Source organism: Rana temporaria, chromosome 4 (genome assembly GCF_905171775.1).
Source record: "Rana temporaria chromosome 4, aRanTem1.1, whole genome shotgun sequence".
NCBI classification, from domain to species: domain Eukaryota; kingdom Metazoa; phylum Chordata; class Amphibia; order Anura; family Ranidae; genus Rana; species Rana temporaria.
The window spans coordinates 112061739-112077700 of NC_053492.1; the positions used below are offsets into that span (position 1 = coordinate 112061739).

The 15962-nt window shown below is 42.7% G+C and overlaps 1 protein-coding gene across 2 annotated transcripts in view; it reads left to right on the forward strand.

Annotated features, from left to right (window-relative positions):
- Positions 1-9783, forward strand: part of GK5 (glycerol kinase 5) — a 63934-nt gene extending 54151 nt beyond the window's left edge. For both annotated transcript variants that reach the window (XM_040348787.1, XM_040348788.1), the window contains 5 exons: positions 1019-1113; positions 1693-1796; positions 6726-6785; positions 9286-9419; positions 9576-9783. In XM_040348787.1, coding sequence (XP_040204721.1) covers positions 1019-1113; positions 1693-1796; positions 6726-6785; positions 9286-9419; positions 9576-9724 — 542 coding nt within the window. In that variant the 3' untranslated portion in view covers positions 9725-9783. The remainder of the gene's footprint in view (positions 1-1018; positions 1114-1692; positions 1797-6725; positions 6786-9285; positions 9420-9575) is intronic.
- The last annotated feature ends 6179 nt before the right edge of the window (positions 9784-15962 follow it).

Here is a 15962-nt window from a genome sequence, read left to right on the forward strand (position 1 = left end):
ATATCCCCCCCAAAAAAAAAAATATATATATATATATATATATATATATATATATATATATATATATATATATATATATATATATATATATATATATATATATATATATATATATATATATATATATATATATATAAAAAAAAGTTCCTCAGTTTAGGCCGATACGTATTCTTCTACCTATTTTTGGTAAAAAAAATTGCAATAATCGTTTATCGGTTGGTTTGCGCAAAATTTATAGCGTTTACAAAATAGGGGATAGTTTTATTGCATTTTTATAATTTTTTTATTTTTTTTACTACTAATGGCGGCGATCAGCGATTTTTTTCGTGACTGCGACATTATGGCGGACACTTCGCACAATTTTGACACATTTTTGGGACCATTGTCATTTTCACAGCAAAAAATGCATTTAAAATGCATTATTTATTGTGGAAATGACAGTTGCAGTTTGGGAGTTAACCACAGGGGGCGCTGAAGGGGTTATGTTTCACCTAGTGTGTGTTTACAACTGTAGGGGGGTGTGGCTGTAGGAGTGACGTCATCGATTGTGTCTCCCTATAAAGGGGATGACGCGATCGATGCAGCCGCCACAGTGAAGCATGGGGAAGCCGTGTTTACACGCGGCTCTCCCCGTTCTTCAGTTCCGGGGACCGATCGCAGGACCCCAGCGGCGATCGGGTCCCACGGCCCCGGTGCTTCGGACCGGATCGCGGGCCCGCGACCCACGGCTGGGTAGATGTACAGTACGTGCCGGTACGTCCATCTGCCCAGCCGTGCCATTCTGTGGACGTATATCTACAGGCGGCGGTCCTTAAGTGTTTAAAGGAACCTATTTGGAAAATAAAAAACAAACCTTTACAACCCCTTTAACTCTTAAAAAAATGCACTTGACATATTTAAACCATAGCTGGTGGCCCTGTAGCACCAGAGAGCCTAACATTTAGAAATGGCACTCCCATATGACTGATGTTAGAACTGTGAACCGATGGCTTATTCAATACTTTCATTTCTCTTAAAGATCTCTACACAGATGTGGCAGACACAGAAGAAATGGCTAGAAGTGTCCCAGACTCTGGAGGAATTTACTTTGTACCCTCATTTACAGGTTTACAGGTATAATATATGTTCTGTGATTCCGGCAGTAAGATGTGTTTGCTTTCAGTCTTGATCAGAGGTGGCGCTGTAGCTCAGTGTCATGGGAGACATACTGACCTTTCTTGCATTGTACTGTGGTTTATTTATTAGACATAGCTGTTTGTTGTGTGGGCTGGTTCTTGCAGTGCAGATATAATAGCTGATATGTGGCACATTCTTTCCAACACCCACACCTGTAACAAATCTGGCTTGGCTGCATTGCATCCACACTGTAGGAGGTAATTCTTTCAGGTCCCGGTGAAGGGGTCAATGCACAAGGAAAACAACAATTTCCTGTAACAAGCACAATCATTCTTAATTTTTTAGATCTGTCTCTGGCTTACATTTGTTGCATTTTGTAAATTTGTATTATATGCATGTACATCTCACTCTGGGAGACGGAGATTATGCATATAACTTGTGTTGTCTGCTTGTAACTTGTCTGTTTTCTCCCTTCCTGCTGCCGGTACATGTATGTAAGTGTTCATCTATTACTATAAAACATAAAAGGCAGGGGCAGGGAGTGGGTTCCCTTACTCAGCACTTTGTCTCTTTTAGGCTCCAGTGAACGATCCCTATGCGTGTGCGTCATTCATGGGACTAAAGCCTTCCACCAGCAAAAGCCACCTTGTTCGGGCGATACTGGAATCTGTGGCATTCAGGTATAGATTCATAGCATGGCCAAGTCATTGTGTATATGTTTTTTAGCTAACCTCGTTTTTCTGCATGCATTCTGCAAGGGCACAACAAAAATCAATTGTTCTCTATGTGCCCTGTTTACACCACAACACTGGCATCATGTGCAGATTTTTTCTGCGCAGGAATCTGCAACGTTTATGTAGTTTTCTGCACTGGAAAAAGACTGAAGTGACATTAAAGCGGGAGTTCACCCAAAAATCAACTTCCTGCAGTTAGATCCAGCATACTGCTGACATCTGCAGTATGCTGGTCTTTTTTTTTTCTTTTGGTACTTATCGTTTTAGCAGTATTTCTTCTATGGCTCCGAACGGGGAATCCTGCGGGGAATGGGCATTCCCGAAGGCAAGCAAGTTGATTGACGGCCTTCGATAGCACGTCACGGCTTCCGAAAATAGCCCAGGTGACACTTGGCTGTTTACGGCGCCTGCCGTGTAGAGCTGACTGCGCAGGCGCCGTAAATTGCCGAGTGTCACTCGTGTGTATTTTCGGAAGCCGTGACGCGCTATCGAAGGCTGTCAATCAACTTGCTTGTCTTCGGGAACGCCTATACCAGGAAGTAATCCCCGCTCGGAGCCATAGAAGAAATACTGCTAAAACAATAAGTACCAAAAAAAAAAGACCAGCATACTGCGGATGTCAGCAGTATGCTGGATCTAACTGCAGAAAGTTGATTTTTGGGTGAACTCCCGCTTTAACATTGGTGTTAACAGGGCACATAACTAACGCGCGTGAAAACTGATGTGCATAACAACTCACTGAAAAGTGCATGTCTCTGCAAGTGACATCTTCACGGTTTTCCCATCCATGTCCATCAGTTTTCAAGCAAGTATGGTGTGAACAAGCCCTAAAGCAAAAATGAGTATATCAATCTGCAATAAGTTGAATGTTTATATATTATATTACATTGTATAGTGAGGTGAGGGGCGCTATATCAAAATAGTGGATGCGTGTCACAATGTGCGTTTGAGTAGTACACAGTGTAACTGTGTACCCAAATCTATGTGAAAAACCAAACAGATTATAGTCTAAACTCTATAAGTACAATAGTGCCAAATGCTGTGGAAAATAAATAAAATATATAAAAAAAAAAAAAAAAATCCTGGTCCACTAGCGTGCGTTCCACCGCTAGTTGTCCATCAACCAGTGAGACCGGAAGTGCGTGGCTATGCGTGTGCGCTCGGATACCGCCTCGACGTCACGTTTCAGTTAAACCGTCTTCAGGAATACGCTTCCTGAAGACGGTTTAACTGAAACGTGACGTCGAGGCGGTATCCGAGCGCACACGCATAGCCACGCACTTCCGGTCTCACTGGTTGATGGACAACTAGCGGTGGAACGCACGCTAGTGGACCAGGACGCGGCCATCTCTTATCTTGTCTTACTATCCCCACCACCTACAGCCTCAGTGCCGGGAACGGGCACCAGCAACAGTAAGAGGCCATTTGGCATTGTAATTTTAACTTTTGTATATTAAATGGTTTTACACTATGGTGGTATCTCTTCTCCTTTCTTGGTACACCATTTGCTGCAATCGCTGACATTGGAATCCAATGAGACCCTGCTGATCCTCATTTAAAACAAGCCTGATCGACCATATTTTAAGTAATCTGGTCAACACCGTGTGGTAAGGAGCCATCCATTATTATTCTGGTGACCTATAGGTGAAGGCGGATCACTTCTATCTCGCACTTTGGCTATTTTGAAGATTCACAAGCACTTTAGCATTTGCACTTTTCCCTGCGATTTGGGATTGGATCATTTGCATTTTGCACCTGGACTTGATACAACACTGGATCCATTTTGCACTTAACTATTTATTTGCTGGACATTCTTTTAAATTTTTTTTTTTTTATTTTTTTTTTATATATTTTATTTATTTTCCACAGCATTTGGCACTATTGTACTTATAGAGTTTAGACTATAATCTGTTTGGTTTTTCACATAGATTTGGGTACACAGTTACACTGTGTACTACTCAAACGCACATTGTGACACGCATCCACTATTTTGATATAGCGCCCCTCACCTCACTATACAATATATGCAAGTCAGTCACCTGATTTTATTTGGGAGCAGCTTCACTCAGTTAGTCACTTGGTTTATCAAGTATATAATTTAGTGTAATTCATTTGGCGCGAGATTTCTTTTTCCTGTATATTATATTACATGACAACCTTAACGAAGAACTAAACTTGACAATTTAACGTATTCTGAAAAACAGTTATTGTATGGTTTCACCAGCACATCGCTGGCTAAAACTGTCAAGAGTGCTATATGTTGGCTCTCAACCAAACTGTCAAGTCTTCAAATGGCTGGTGTCCTATCTCACATGTGCAGCACCATAGACATTGTAGATCAGGCTTTTTGCCGTGGAAGATTGGAGGGTTTTATTTCCACTTTAAAGCCCAGCCAAATCTATACTGTTTGGATAAATGGGAAAGGATTAGACTGTGTTATGTGTGTATGGCACATTTTCACTTTACTTCCTGTTGGGACAGGAAGTGATGTGAAATATCTCTAGTTGAGACTTTAGTCAAGTCAAGAGTGGTTCTTGGCAATTTTAATTGGTTTAACTGGTTAATTCTTTATTTGCAAAGGTGGCATGCACACCTTACTTTTAGAGCCATCCTTTTCCTGGTCATCAGTGTTGCACTGGTACCTTTATTGGTGCTGATACTAAGCATCGGCGGTCCACATTGCACTTATCTGTGGCTTTAAAATTGTGCTAAAGTCGCGTGATTTTCCTGGCCGTACTGGTGTGAACCAGGGCTTATAGTTCTTCAAAAGTCTAAAGAAATGGTAAAACATTTTCATTAGTCTAAAAAAACCTCACATGACACTAAAAATAGGTATCGGTATCTGGCATCAGCAGCAGAAAAAGTATTGGTACTCGTACTCAGTCCTAACTATAGGAGAAGATCAGTATATGAGCTGAAGATGCATTTTACATTCTCATCCACTAGCATATGTGCCATCAATGGTTACTGCAATTTTATTGTCATCTCTAATGCTGCGTACACACGATAATTTTTCGGCATGAAAATTTTTTTTTTCAAAAACGTCATTTAAAATGATCGTGTGTGGGCTTCACATAATTTTTCAGGTTTTGAAAAACGTAAAAAAAAAAAAAAAAAAATTCGAACATGCTGCATTTTTTAACGTTGTTGTAAACGATGTTGTTTTTCGGGTTGTAAAAAATGATCGTGTGTGGGCTAAAAGGACGTAAAAACCCTCACATGCTCAGATGCAAGTTATGAGATGGGAGCGCTCGTTCTGGTAAAACTACCATTCGTAATGGAGTAAGCACATTCATCACGCTGTAACAGACAGAAAAGCGCAAATTGTCTTTTACTAACACGGAATCAGCTAAAGCAGCCCAAAGGCGAATGGAACTTCCCCTTTATAGTGCCGTTGTACGTGTTGTACGTCACCGCGCTTTGCTAGAGCATTTTTTTAAAAACGATGGTGTGTAGGCAACGTAGTTTTAATGATGAAGTTGGGAAAACTTTGTTTTTTCGACATGCTGAAAAATTGTGTGTACGTGGCATGACCGAAAGAAATCTAGCACCAACTCCAGCTTTAACAGCTCACTTTATTAAAAAACAGCATTAACTGCAACTATATGCAATCCCTAATGTCCATTCCATTTCAACCTAATACTACTAAATATGTACAGTATACAAACAAATTTTGACCATGTTGGAGACTGTGGATGATTTATTAGTAAATGTAAAATGTTATAGGGTGATATGTTAGTAATAGAGGAATCTGAAAAATGCATTGCAACTTCAGCTACATCAGACATACCTCTGTCAGTTATTTTCACTACTTCACATTACTATGAAGTACTGTCAAAAACTGCTCCAGGTAACAAAAGAAATCATTAAATTAAATGTTAATGGCATTCGACATGGACACTATGTAAAGACTTAAAGCTGAAGTATGGCCAAAAACTGTTTTGTACATTTGCACAGGAAAAGTAAGCTACCTCTAATGAAGTGTGCCCCATCTTTGGCTGTTGTAATGTTTGTTAAATCTCCATTTTTTTCAGCCACAGTCTCCTGTTGGTGCTGAATGTTCGGCCCTGAGACTTCCAGTCCAGGCTGTAATACAGATGTGTCACTGGGTCGCTTGCTCAGCACATCCATCATTTAGATAAAGCCTTGCATGGAGTAATGTGATTGAAGGAGAGGAGGGCATTTTCATCTGAACCTCCTCCATTCACAGAATGCCTTCTGTGAATAGAATGCAAGTCTTTTTTCTGAATGGAGGATTTTCAGAGCAAGCAATCCACTTTGGTTGTTGTACTGCATCCAGAATTACAAACTACAGTCACCTATACGCATACTTTAAATCAGCAAATCTGACTTTTTTTGGTTTGTAATAACAAACATGTTTCACCTACCTGCTCTGTGCAATGGTACTGCACAAAGCTGTACCCTACCTCCTGTTCTGGAGCCCCCCCCCCCCCTTCAGCGTTGTCTGCTCCTTTTCCATCTGCCCCCATAGCAAGCCACTTGCTATGGGTCGAATGCTCAGGCTCCATTCCTGAGCTGTGTGTGTGTGTGTGTGTGTGTGTGTGTGTGTGTGTGTGTGTGTGTTTATAGACACACATAGTGTGGCTCGGTCCCACCCCACCCACTACCTCATATAATTGAATTGACAGCCAAGCTTGTGAGAGAGGTAAGAAGAACTTAAACCGGGCACAATGCTGGGTCGATAGAGGACTCGGGTAAGTGTCGGGGGGCTGCTGGGCACTGCAGAGTAAAACTTTACAATTAATATCTGTCACTACAGAAAAAAACAAATAGTTAATTAAAAAACATTGATGTTATGGTGTACATTTTTTCTTTCGCTGACATAACCGTCTTTTATTCAAATTCTACTTTTAGGAACAAGCAGCTGTATGATACAATGCGCAGGGAGACTTCCATTAAAATCTCAAAGATCAGGTAAATTCATGATTTGGTCAACTTGTGTTCTCGTGGGGAGCTTTGAGTACCTATGGAATGAGCAGATTGGCTGACGAGAAGGCCTTAAATCTTCTGCCTATGTATTACATTTTTTACTTAAAGTAGAATTTTTGTCAAATCCTTTTTAAAAATGTTCCTTCCCCCCCCTCCAAACACCTATTCTGACTAACCGGTGTAAGAAAAGATGTATATACGTACCTATTTTCAGGCCGTGCTGATCTCATCACATGATCTGGCTCCCCTGTATCAGCCGGTCGCAGCTGCAGGGGAGGGGAGGAAATGCAGAGAGCAGAAGGGAAGCCTATGGGTGATGTCACTACTCCCAGGCATTGCCAGCCATTTTTTAGCACTCTCTCCCATCGCTGCAGATGGCACAGGCTGTCACAGGTGAGATCATGTGACTGGACTGGAGCGGCCAGAAAATAAGTGTATATACACATCTTTGCTTATACAAGTTAGTCAGAATAGGTGTTAGGAGGGAGTGGATGGAGCATTTATAGGAATTCTACTTTAAGCTTTTGGTAAACTGCTAAATGCATGTATGGGAGCCATTTTATGACACGAATAAATAGCCATGTCTTGAAGGACAGGAGAACTAATTTTTTTATTTTTTTTGGTTGTAGTTAAGTAAAACTTGCCAGTCCTTTTCATCCCCCTTAGGGCTCTTTCACACATTGAAAATAAGCGGTTGGGTCGCTTTTTTAGCAATTATCAATGCCAGTCAAAATTGTTACAATGATGAGTGGATGGAGCTGTTCACACTGCAGCTTTACTGTTGCTTTGCAGTGCTGCAAGGCAGAAATAATGCTGCCTCTATTTACTTCTATTGAAACATGTCACAACCACATCTTAACAACTTTTTGCCTGCGCTATAGCTGAAAGATGGCTACAGTGGAGGCTTACTTTGCCGGGAGGCCATCATATGACGTCCTCCCATGATTGCGCTGCCCGTGCACCACCTGTGGTGCGCTCTGTGATCAGGTTAAAGGGCCAATCACAGTGGCCCATTACCACATGATCAGCTGATTACGATGTAAACAGAAGCCGGTTATGGGCACTCCTTTCCTCATGCTGTCAGTGTGAGGAGAGCGGAGCCAATAACCAGCTGTTAAGGGACATCTACACTCTTAATCGGTGGCACTGATTATCATTGTCCTAATTATTAGTGCAATACCAACAGTGTTGTCTATCAGTGCAGCCTAATCAGTGATATATATTGCGGTGAGTTTGCAAAGCATCAAAAGTGATTCTTTTCCATTTTAGCCTTGTTGGTCTTTTTTTTTTTTTTCAACACACAAGGCATTTGAGAAGTGTTGCCTGATGCAACATGAGCACCTGTACAACACATCCTAAATGCTCATTGATGCTAAAGGTGCGTTAATGTGCTTTTAGGCTGCTTTAAAATGTTACGAATGTGGGAAAAAGCCCTTTGTTTCTGTTACGGAGGGTTTCCCTTAAAGAGGTTGTAAAGGTTCATTTATTTTTTTTTCATCTTAATGCATTGTATGCATTAAGGTGAAAAAAAAACATGGCAATGAGGGCCCCCCAGCCCCCCTGTTTTACTTACCTGAGCCCGTTCACCTGCTGCGCTCGCCCCCAACGTCCTCTTCTCCACTTTGGCCATAGAAGCACAGCCAATGGCTCGTGCTGCTGTCAATCACATCCAATGACGTGGAGCGCTGGCGGGGCCGAGTGATACAGTCTGCGGCTATAGCTGCCATCTTTATCACCGGAGCGTGCTCGCAAGAACTAACCCCCTTGGGAGAGAACTCCCAAGAAGGGTATTACTTCTTGCGGGCAGCCGCCGAGGAACCCCAGAAGACCAGAATCGGGGCGACTGTGTGCAAAACGAGCTGCACAGTGGAGGTAAGTATAACGTTTTTGGTTTTTTTTGTTTGTTTTTTAACAGGAACCTTTTTAGTGTACTTTTTAGGAGTTCCAGCCTGGGAGAAAAAAAATATATCAGTCAGCAGCTACAAATACTGTAGCTGCTGACTTTAAATTTAATGACACTTACCTGTCCAGAGAGCCCACGATGTCGGCACCCCAAGCCGATCCGTTCATCGGCTCTGGGTGCTGGCATTTTCACTAAGGGAAACTGGAAGTGGAGCCTTGCAGCTTCACAGCCTGGTTCCTACTGTGCATGCGTGAGCCATGCTGCACTTTTTTAATGGCCCCGCTGTCTTCTGGGACCTGTGTGTCTCCCAGAATGCAGCGAGGGGGGGGGCGGGAGTTTCGTAGATCGCTGTACAGCGATCTTGTCCGGAAGTGGGTGCAGGTTACCTGTTTTTAAGGTATCCGCTGAGGGGATGGGGCAACCCTTTAAGCATATTTCTCCCAGTTCCTCAAAAAACAGTCAAAATTCATACGGTGTATGGTCAACACAAAGGTTCGGGTTTTGAGACATACAGTATTTGAGCACCATAGTATCTGGCATTGCCTCTCATCATGATGACTTGATTTGTTTTTCTCCCCGCAGGGCTGATGGAGGAGTCAGCAACAACAGTTTTGTCATGCAGATGACGGCAGATTTGCTTGGCCAAGTTCTTGATAAACCAAAGCACACAGACATGTCCTCCCTTGGAGCAGCGTTTCTAGCCGGACTAGCTGTAGGTAAGTATTTCACCCGCTGCTAAAATAAAAGTACCAGAATCATGCATTAGATCTAGGAATGGCAATGGAAGAATTCATATTTTTTTTTATAATCCAGCCACAGTATTGATTAAAATACTGACTTTATACTCCAATGTGTCCCTTTTGTGCTTTAAGGGATTTGGTCCAACAAGGAGGAACTGAAGAAACTGAGAGAACCTGAGCTTCTTTTTGAACCACAGCGTAAACTTAAAGACTATGAGAACACTATTGCTGAATGGGAGCTGGCACTGCAGAGATGCTCCAACTGGTATAATGACTATTGAGTCCTGAACAGCTACAATATTGGCATTAATTGTTCTCGTAAATCTCCTGTGAACTTGAACTGAAATATGTATGCATTATTTGGGAGGAGATAATTGACAGGGTTGTAACTGTCTCTTATAGTAACCTACTGTGAACTTGTACTTGATAACCAGTAACTGTCTTTGTTTTAGTACTCTTTATTTCTATGCTGTCCTTAGACAGTTCTTTTCTACAACTCCATTAGTGCTGCTAATATTGTGTTTTATTATTTTATTTTACACAATAGGATTTACCCACAGGGTGTTAAGTGGGTAAACAGTCTCCTAAGGGCTCTTTCAGATGAGGGGGCAGTAAAAACAGGCGCCCACCCAAGTTTTGATAATACAGCCAGACAAGGCAGTATATGCACTATGATGCTTTGCTTCACAGCTTCTGCGTTTTTAACTCTGGAAGCAGAATTTGACTTAAGTTCAATGAGGGCCACATCTCAATCGCGATCCGAATGAACAAGTTCAGTAGGTTTCCTAATGCCAGTTAGCTGCTGCTTTACCGCAAGCCTGAAAGAAGCCTAAAAGATAGATATCGCTGTGGTTGTAGATAGGGTTTATTTGAAACAGACCAACCACAAGGCTCTGCACTAGGTCCTCTTCTATTTATTCTACATGTAAATGATATAAACTGAAAGTTTGGTGGGCAAGGTATGTCCTTTTTCTGATGCCACAAAGGTGTGTAATAGGGTTCATATCCCTGACGGTGTCTGGAGCATGATTTGGCATTGCTGGAAGATTGCTCAAAGTGAAGTTCAACATATTTAAATATTCAAAATAATGCACCTAGGAAAAAGGAATCCTCTGCTAGTGCGTGGGTACATTGTTTGCCCATTTAATACAAAGGAAAAAAAATTGGAAGTACTTATTTCAGATGATTGTAAAATGAGCAAACCGTGTACCCTGGCAATTTTGGGGTATATTACTAAAGCAGTTTTCCTGTATGTTTAGTTAAGCCGGCCATAGACTGTTCGAATATCGTCCCGTTCAGCAGGAGATTCAAACCATGTATGGGCAGGATGAACGCACCCATGTTGAGCAATTGCTCAAATTAGGTATAGCCAGCCTGCTGGATTTTACATGCAATTATTGCTCGTGACTGTTATAGCTGCTAGCAATAATCACTGTGTTATCCCAGCAGACTCTCCACTTGGAGAAAACAATGGGTTGGCGGGAGGGATTCGCCTGCCAACACTGCCTGTGTTGATAGGGGAATCAAACGGGTTGCATGAAAGAAATTTGCTCTTTCTATGGCCAGCCTTATGCCTATTTCCGTCAGATAAAAAACGACGGTATTCCCGACAGAATTCCTGTCCAGCCTGCCTTGTATAAACACATTCGCACAAAAGTCCTGTGAACTTTTGACTGCCAAAAACGCAGTGACTTAAGACTACAACGAGGAGAGAAATATAAGTTCTATGCTTCTGAGCATGCGTCGATTTGTTTCCAAGCATGTGCGTTTTTTTTACCCGTCGGAAAACCATACAGATGAACGGTTTTCCCGTCAGGATTTTTTCCTGATGGAGGGGGGGGGAGAGAGATCCTGCTCTTCTTCTTCTTCTTCTTTTTTTTTTTGTCCGGCAGTCTTTCCATCTAAATAACTGCGATGGAGCATACATACGGCCGGTATTCCCGAAGAAAAGCTCTCATAGTAGTTTTCCCGTCGGAAAAAACGGTCGTGTGAACGAGGCATTAGGCTTCATTTGGAATACTGTGTCCAGTTCTGGAGACCTCACTTACAACATTGATAAGATAGAACGAGTTTAGAGAGGGGGCAACAAAAATAGGGAAATGTCTAATGGATAAAAACATGTCAAGAGAAACTTCAGGAACTTAATATTTACAGTTTGGAGGAAAAATGGGAAAGGACAGACATGACTGATTCCTTTTTTTAAAGTGATATTAAAGCTTTGGATTTTTTTTTACATCAAAATAACAAACCTGTTATACTTGCCTGCTCTGTGCAGTTGTTTTACTATGGTGCCGTCCAGGCAGGCTCACTCCTGAGCCGCTGCACTGCGTGTCCAATTCACATACACAGCTGTGATTTGGCCCCACCCCTCTCTCTCCTCATTGGTTTACTGGCTATTATTGACAGCAGTGGGAGCCAATGGCTCCCGCCACTGTCGGCCAATGAAAAGGGAGAGTCCCCAGAGGGCCGAGGCTCTTGTGCATAGGGCTGGTAGAAGATCGGGCTCAGGTGAGTATTGAGGGGGCTGCTGCACAGAGAAGGTTTTTACCTTCATGCATTGAATGCATGAAAGTAGAAAAGCTTAAGCCTTTATAACCAATTTAAATATAATAAAACCCTAAATACATTATAGCCTCTGGGCAAAAAAATAAAACTACCCTTGCAGTGCCCCCTATGCACATATTGCAAGTGTTAAACACTTGTTCGATCTAGGGGTAGAGAAACAAGATGTCAAACCTTTCCTCGCTCCTGCAGACAACCTCCATCCATGAAACCAGCCGGCCTTTAAAGCACTTACCTACCCCCTCATTTGCAATGGTAGACTATTAGTCCTACATTGTATTTGATGATGCAGAGGGGCCGCTTACAGCTTTGGTGTGTCAGGGAGAGGAAGAGTGTGCCAGAGCTTGCTGGAGCTGAAGATGGTAAGTAACACAGCCTCCTTCCTCCTAACCCATGGAGTTGACAAGCATTTAATTATTGCATTGCAGGGGGGTGCACTGTAAGGCTATTTCTCTAGTGTCCAGGGTTAGGCTTGAAGGATATAAATAATGTTCAGGAGGGCCAGATTTTCAATATAAAAGTAAGATTAAGAACATGGGCCCACACCTAGGTGAGCTGAGCAGAAGTGAAGTGTGTACCTGTCAGAAATAGGAAAAAAAACTTCAGTAGTGGTAGAGGAGAAGGGGGGGGGGATAGAACTATGGGCTATTGCACAATTTTATTGTTTTACGTTCTTATTAACCCTGTTTACAACCGCTATACACATCTATGAGCAGGTGGGCCTTCGCACCCAGCTGCTGCACCTTTGCCTCGCTGTGTAATTCTGGGGTGCGTTCTTTTGTCTCCCCCAGGACTGTAACCATGCAGTCACTGATCGCTCACGATCACATGCTGATGATCAGGAGTCGAAGGGACGGGCTTCTGATGGTGTCAGCACTGTTTAGCCAATCACAGTGCAGAAAGATTAAGAGCCCTTCCTACCGGCCTTGGATGGCTTGCGTCCAGTGTAAAGGGGGCTAAATAAGCCTTACATTTTTTTAAATAAACTTTGACCTCAATCCTGATATTAACAGTTGGGAAAAACAGTTATACAGAAGATGCAGATGCAATGTACAAAACGTTACTGGAACTTCAGTAAGAGGCTTATTTATATATCCTTAGTATGAAACGAGTTCTTTTACACTACCTATATTTCTATTGTTTTTCACAAAATGCTCCAGTCATCAAGGTGTTCCCACCCAAAGACATCCCTTGACTCCTTCCTGGGGGAGGAGAAGGGGTTCTAACCAGGAACCTTTGTAACCAACAGTGAGACCTTTGTAAGCACAGCCAGCATGCTATGACATGCCAACATCCACACAGCACTGACATGAATTTGGCCTTCAGACAAACAGGGAAGACGTTTTAGAAACGGAGGGCGAAATAAATACATCTCGTAAGCAACTTGGAAAACACATGGACAACTTCCCCCCAAAAAAAGAGTCTGGCCCTGGGGCCATTGTAAATGAAAGTGATGCAATTAAGGGTCCTTTCACACGGAGCAGACCGTTTCTGTGTCCGCTCTGTGTGTCCGCCAAAGCTCAGCGGGGATACTCCGTCATCTCCGCTGAGCTGTCGGCGGATAGGGCGGTCCCCGCACACAGTGCAGAGACCGCCCTGTCTCTGCTCCGCTCTCCCCTATGGGGGATCGGATGCAGACGGACCGTCTGTCCGTCTGCATCCGATCCGTTCCGCCGGACGGAAGAAAAATAGGGTTTCTTCCGTTCGCAAAAGCGAATCCCGACGGACGCGGACGCTAGCGGATGCTCCATCCCCTAACGGACGCGATCCCATAGGGATTCATTACAAGTCCGTTAACGGACTTGTAATGAACGGACGAACGGTCCGCTAGTGTGAAAGGACCCTAACGCAAGTTGTGATTTATTTTATACTGCATCTACTGTGGTTACACCAAATCCGGACTAATGTAACGCTCAACCGCAACTTTTAATCCTTTGTTTTCCATTAAAATGGGCCCAGGCAGTTTCTCTTGTTAAAAAAATAAATAAAATGGGCCCAGGCTGGGTACAAATTAAAATAAAACAAATTAAATGATTAAAAGTACCTTAGGTTGCACTACTCACCTTCAATACAAAGCTGTGCCCTGCAGTATATTTTTCACCACAAAAATAAAGAAGGTGGATTGTTTTAGAGCATGATATGTGTGATTTCCTCAGATTTGCGCGGTGTCTGTGTACAATGTACAAAATAACTAGAGTTATACTGTAAATAATGGTTGTAATAGACATCTGATACTCCAAACTGCAGAAATAAATGTTTTATTTTATAAAAAAAAAATACAGTAAAAGCTTGTTGGCGACATTTTTCTATTTTGTGTTTTGTGTGAAAAGACCAGCTGAATGTTACAAAAATGATTTCTTGTTTGCAACACATAAAATTATCTGACCTAGGCATTTGTATGTATTGATCAGTCGAGTCAAGTCTTTTGCAGACTCTAAAGCCCTGTACACACGATTGGATTTCTGATGGAATCAAATTCGATGGATTTTTTTCGTCGGATATCCAATAAAGCTGACTTTTATCAGTCTTGCATACACACTATCAGACTAAATTCCGACCGTGCCAAAACGCGGTGACGTAAAACACTACGACGAGCGTAAAAAAATGAAGTTCAATGCTTCCGAGCATGCGTCGACTTGATTCTGAGCATGCATGGATTTTTCTCCGATGGAGTTCCACACAGACGATCGGAATTTCCTATCGTTTTTTTATCCATAGGAAAAATGTAAAACATGTTCTATTTTTTTACACCGATGGGGGGAAAAAGACCTAACTTCTCCAACTTTATCCCTGCCCTATCTGGTGTGTTCCTTGGCCTTCATGATGCTGTTCACTAAGGTTCTCTTTCAAATCTCTGAAGACTTCACAGAACAACTGTAAATATACTGGCCCAGATTCAAGAAGCAATTGCGCCCGTGTAACCATAGGTTACACGGCGCAATTGCTTACTTGCTCCTGTGTAACGAGTGCTCCTGATTCAGGAACCTCGTTACACCGACTGCAGCCTAAAATCTGCGCGGCATAAGGCCCTTATGCCTCGCAGATTTTAGGCTGCATTCTTGCGTGTGCCGCTAGGGGGCGCTCCCATTGTGATCAGCGTGTAGTATGCAAATTGCCCCGCGCAAGCCAGGTACGGAGTTTCCGTACGGCAACTTTAGCATTGGCTGCCCCTACTATTAGAAGGGGCAGCCTTGCGCTAAAGTATAGCCGCCGCTCCCGCGACGTGAAATTTGAATTTCACGTCGTTTGCGTAAGTGATTCTTGAATGGCGCTGGACGCCATTCACGTTCACTTTGAAGCAAATGACGTCCTTGCGATGTCATTTGCCGCAATGCACGTCGGGAAAGTTTCCCGACGGAGCATGCGCTGTACGCTCGGCGCGGGAGCGCGCCTAATTTAAATGATTCCCGCCGGCGCGCCCTCGCAATTTACGGAGCTACTGCTCCGTGAATCGAGGGCAGCGCAAAATATTTGCGGGGGCGCAGGGCAAAATCGTTGCCCTGCTCCCCCGCAAATATCGCGCAGATGTACCTGAATCTGGGCCACTGAGATTAAATTGCACGCAGATGGACTTACTAATTAGGTGACTTCTGAATGCAATTGTAACATTACATTTACAGTAGGTGAGGTTGAAAAAAGACACAAGTCCATCAAGCCCAACCTGTTTGTGTGCTTTTATGTTAGTATTACATTGTATATCCTTGTATGTTATGGTTGTTCAGGTGCCTATCTAATAGTTTTTTTTTATCATTTTTCTTCCACTTCACAATTATGTGCCGCTTTGTGTTGGTCTATCACATAAAATCAATCCAAATACATTTACGTTTTTTGGGTGTAATATGACACAAAGGGTAAATTTTAAGGGGGTTATGAATACTTTTTCAAGGCACTGTACACGCAGGGCCAATCTGTACACACATATTAGGTCCAATATGGATAGGAGCCAATGAAACCCAC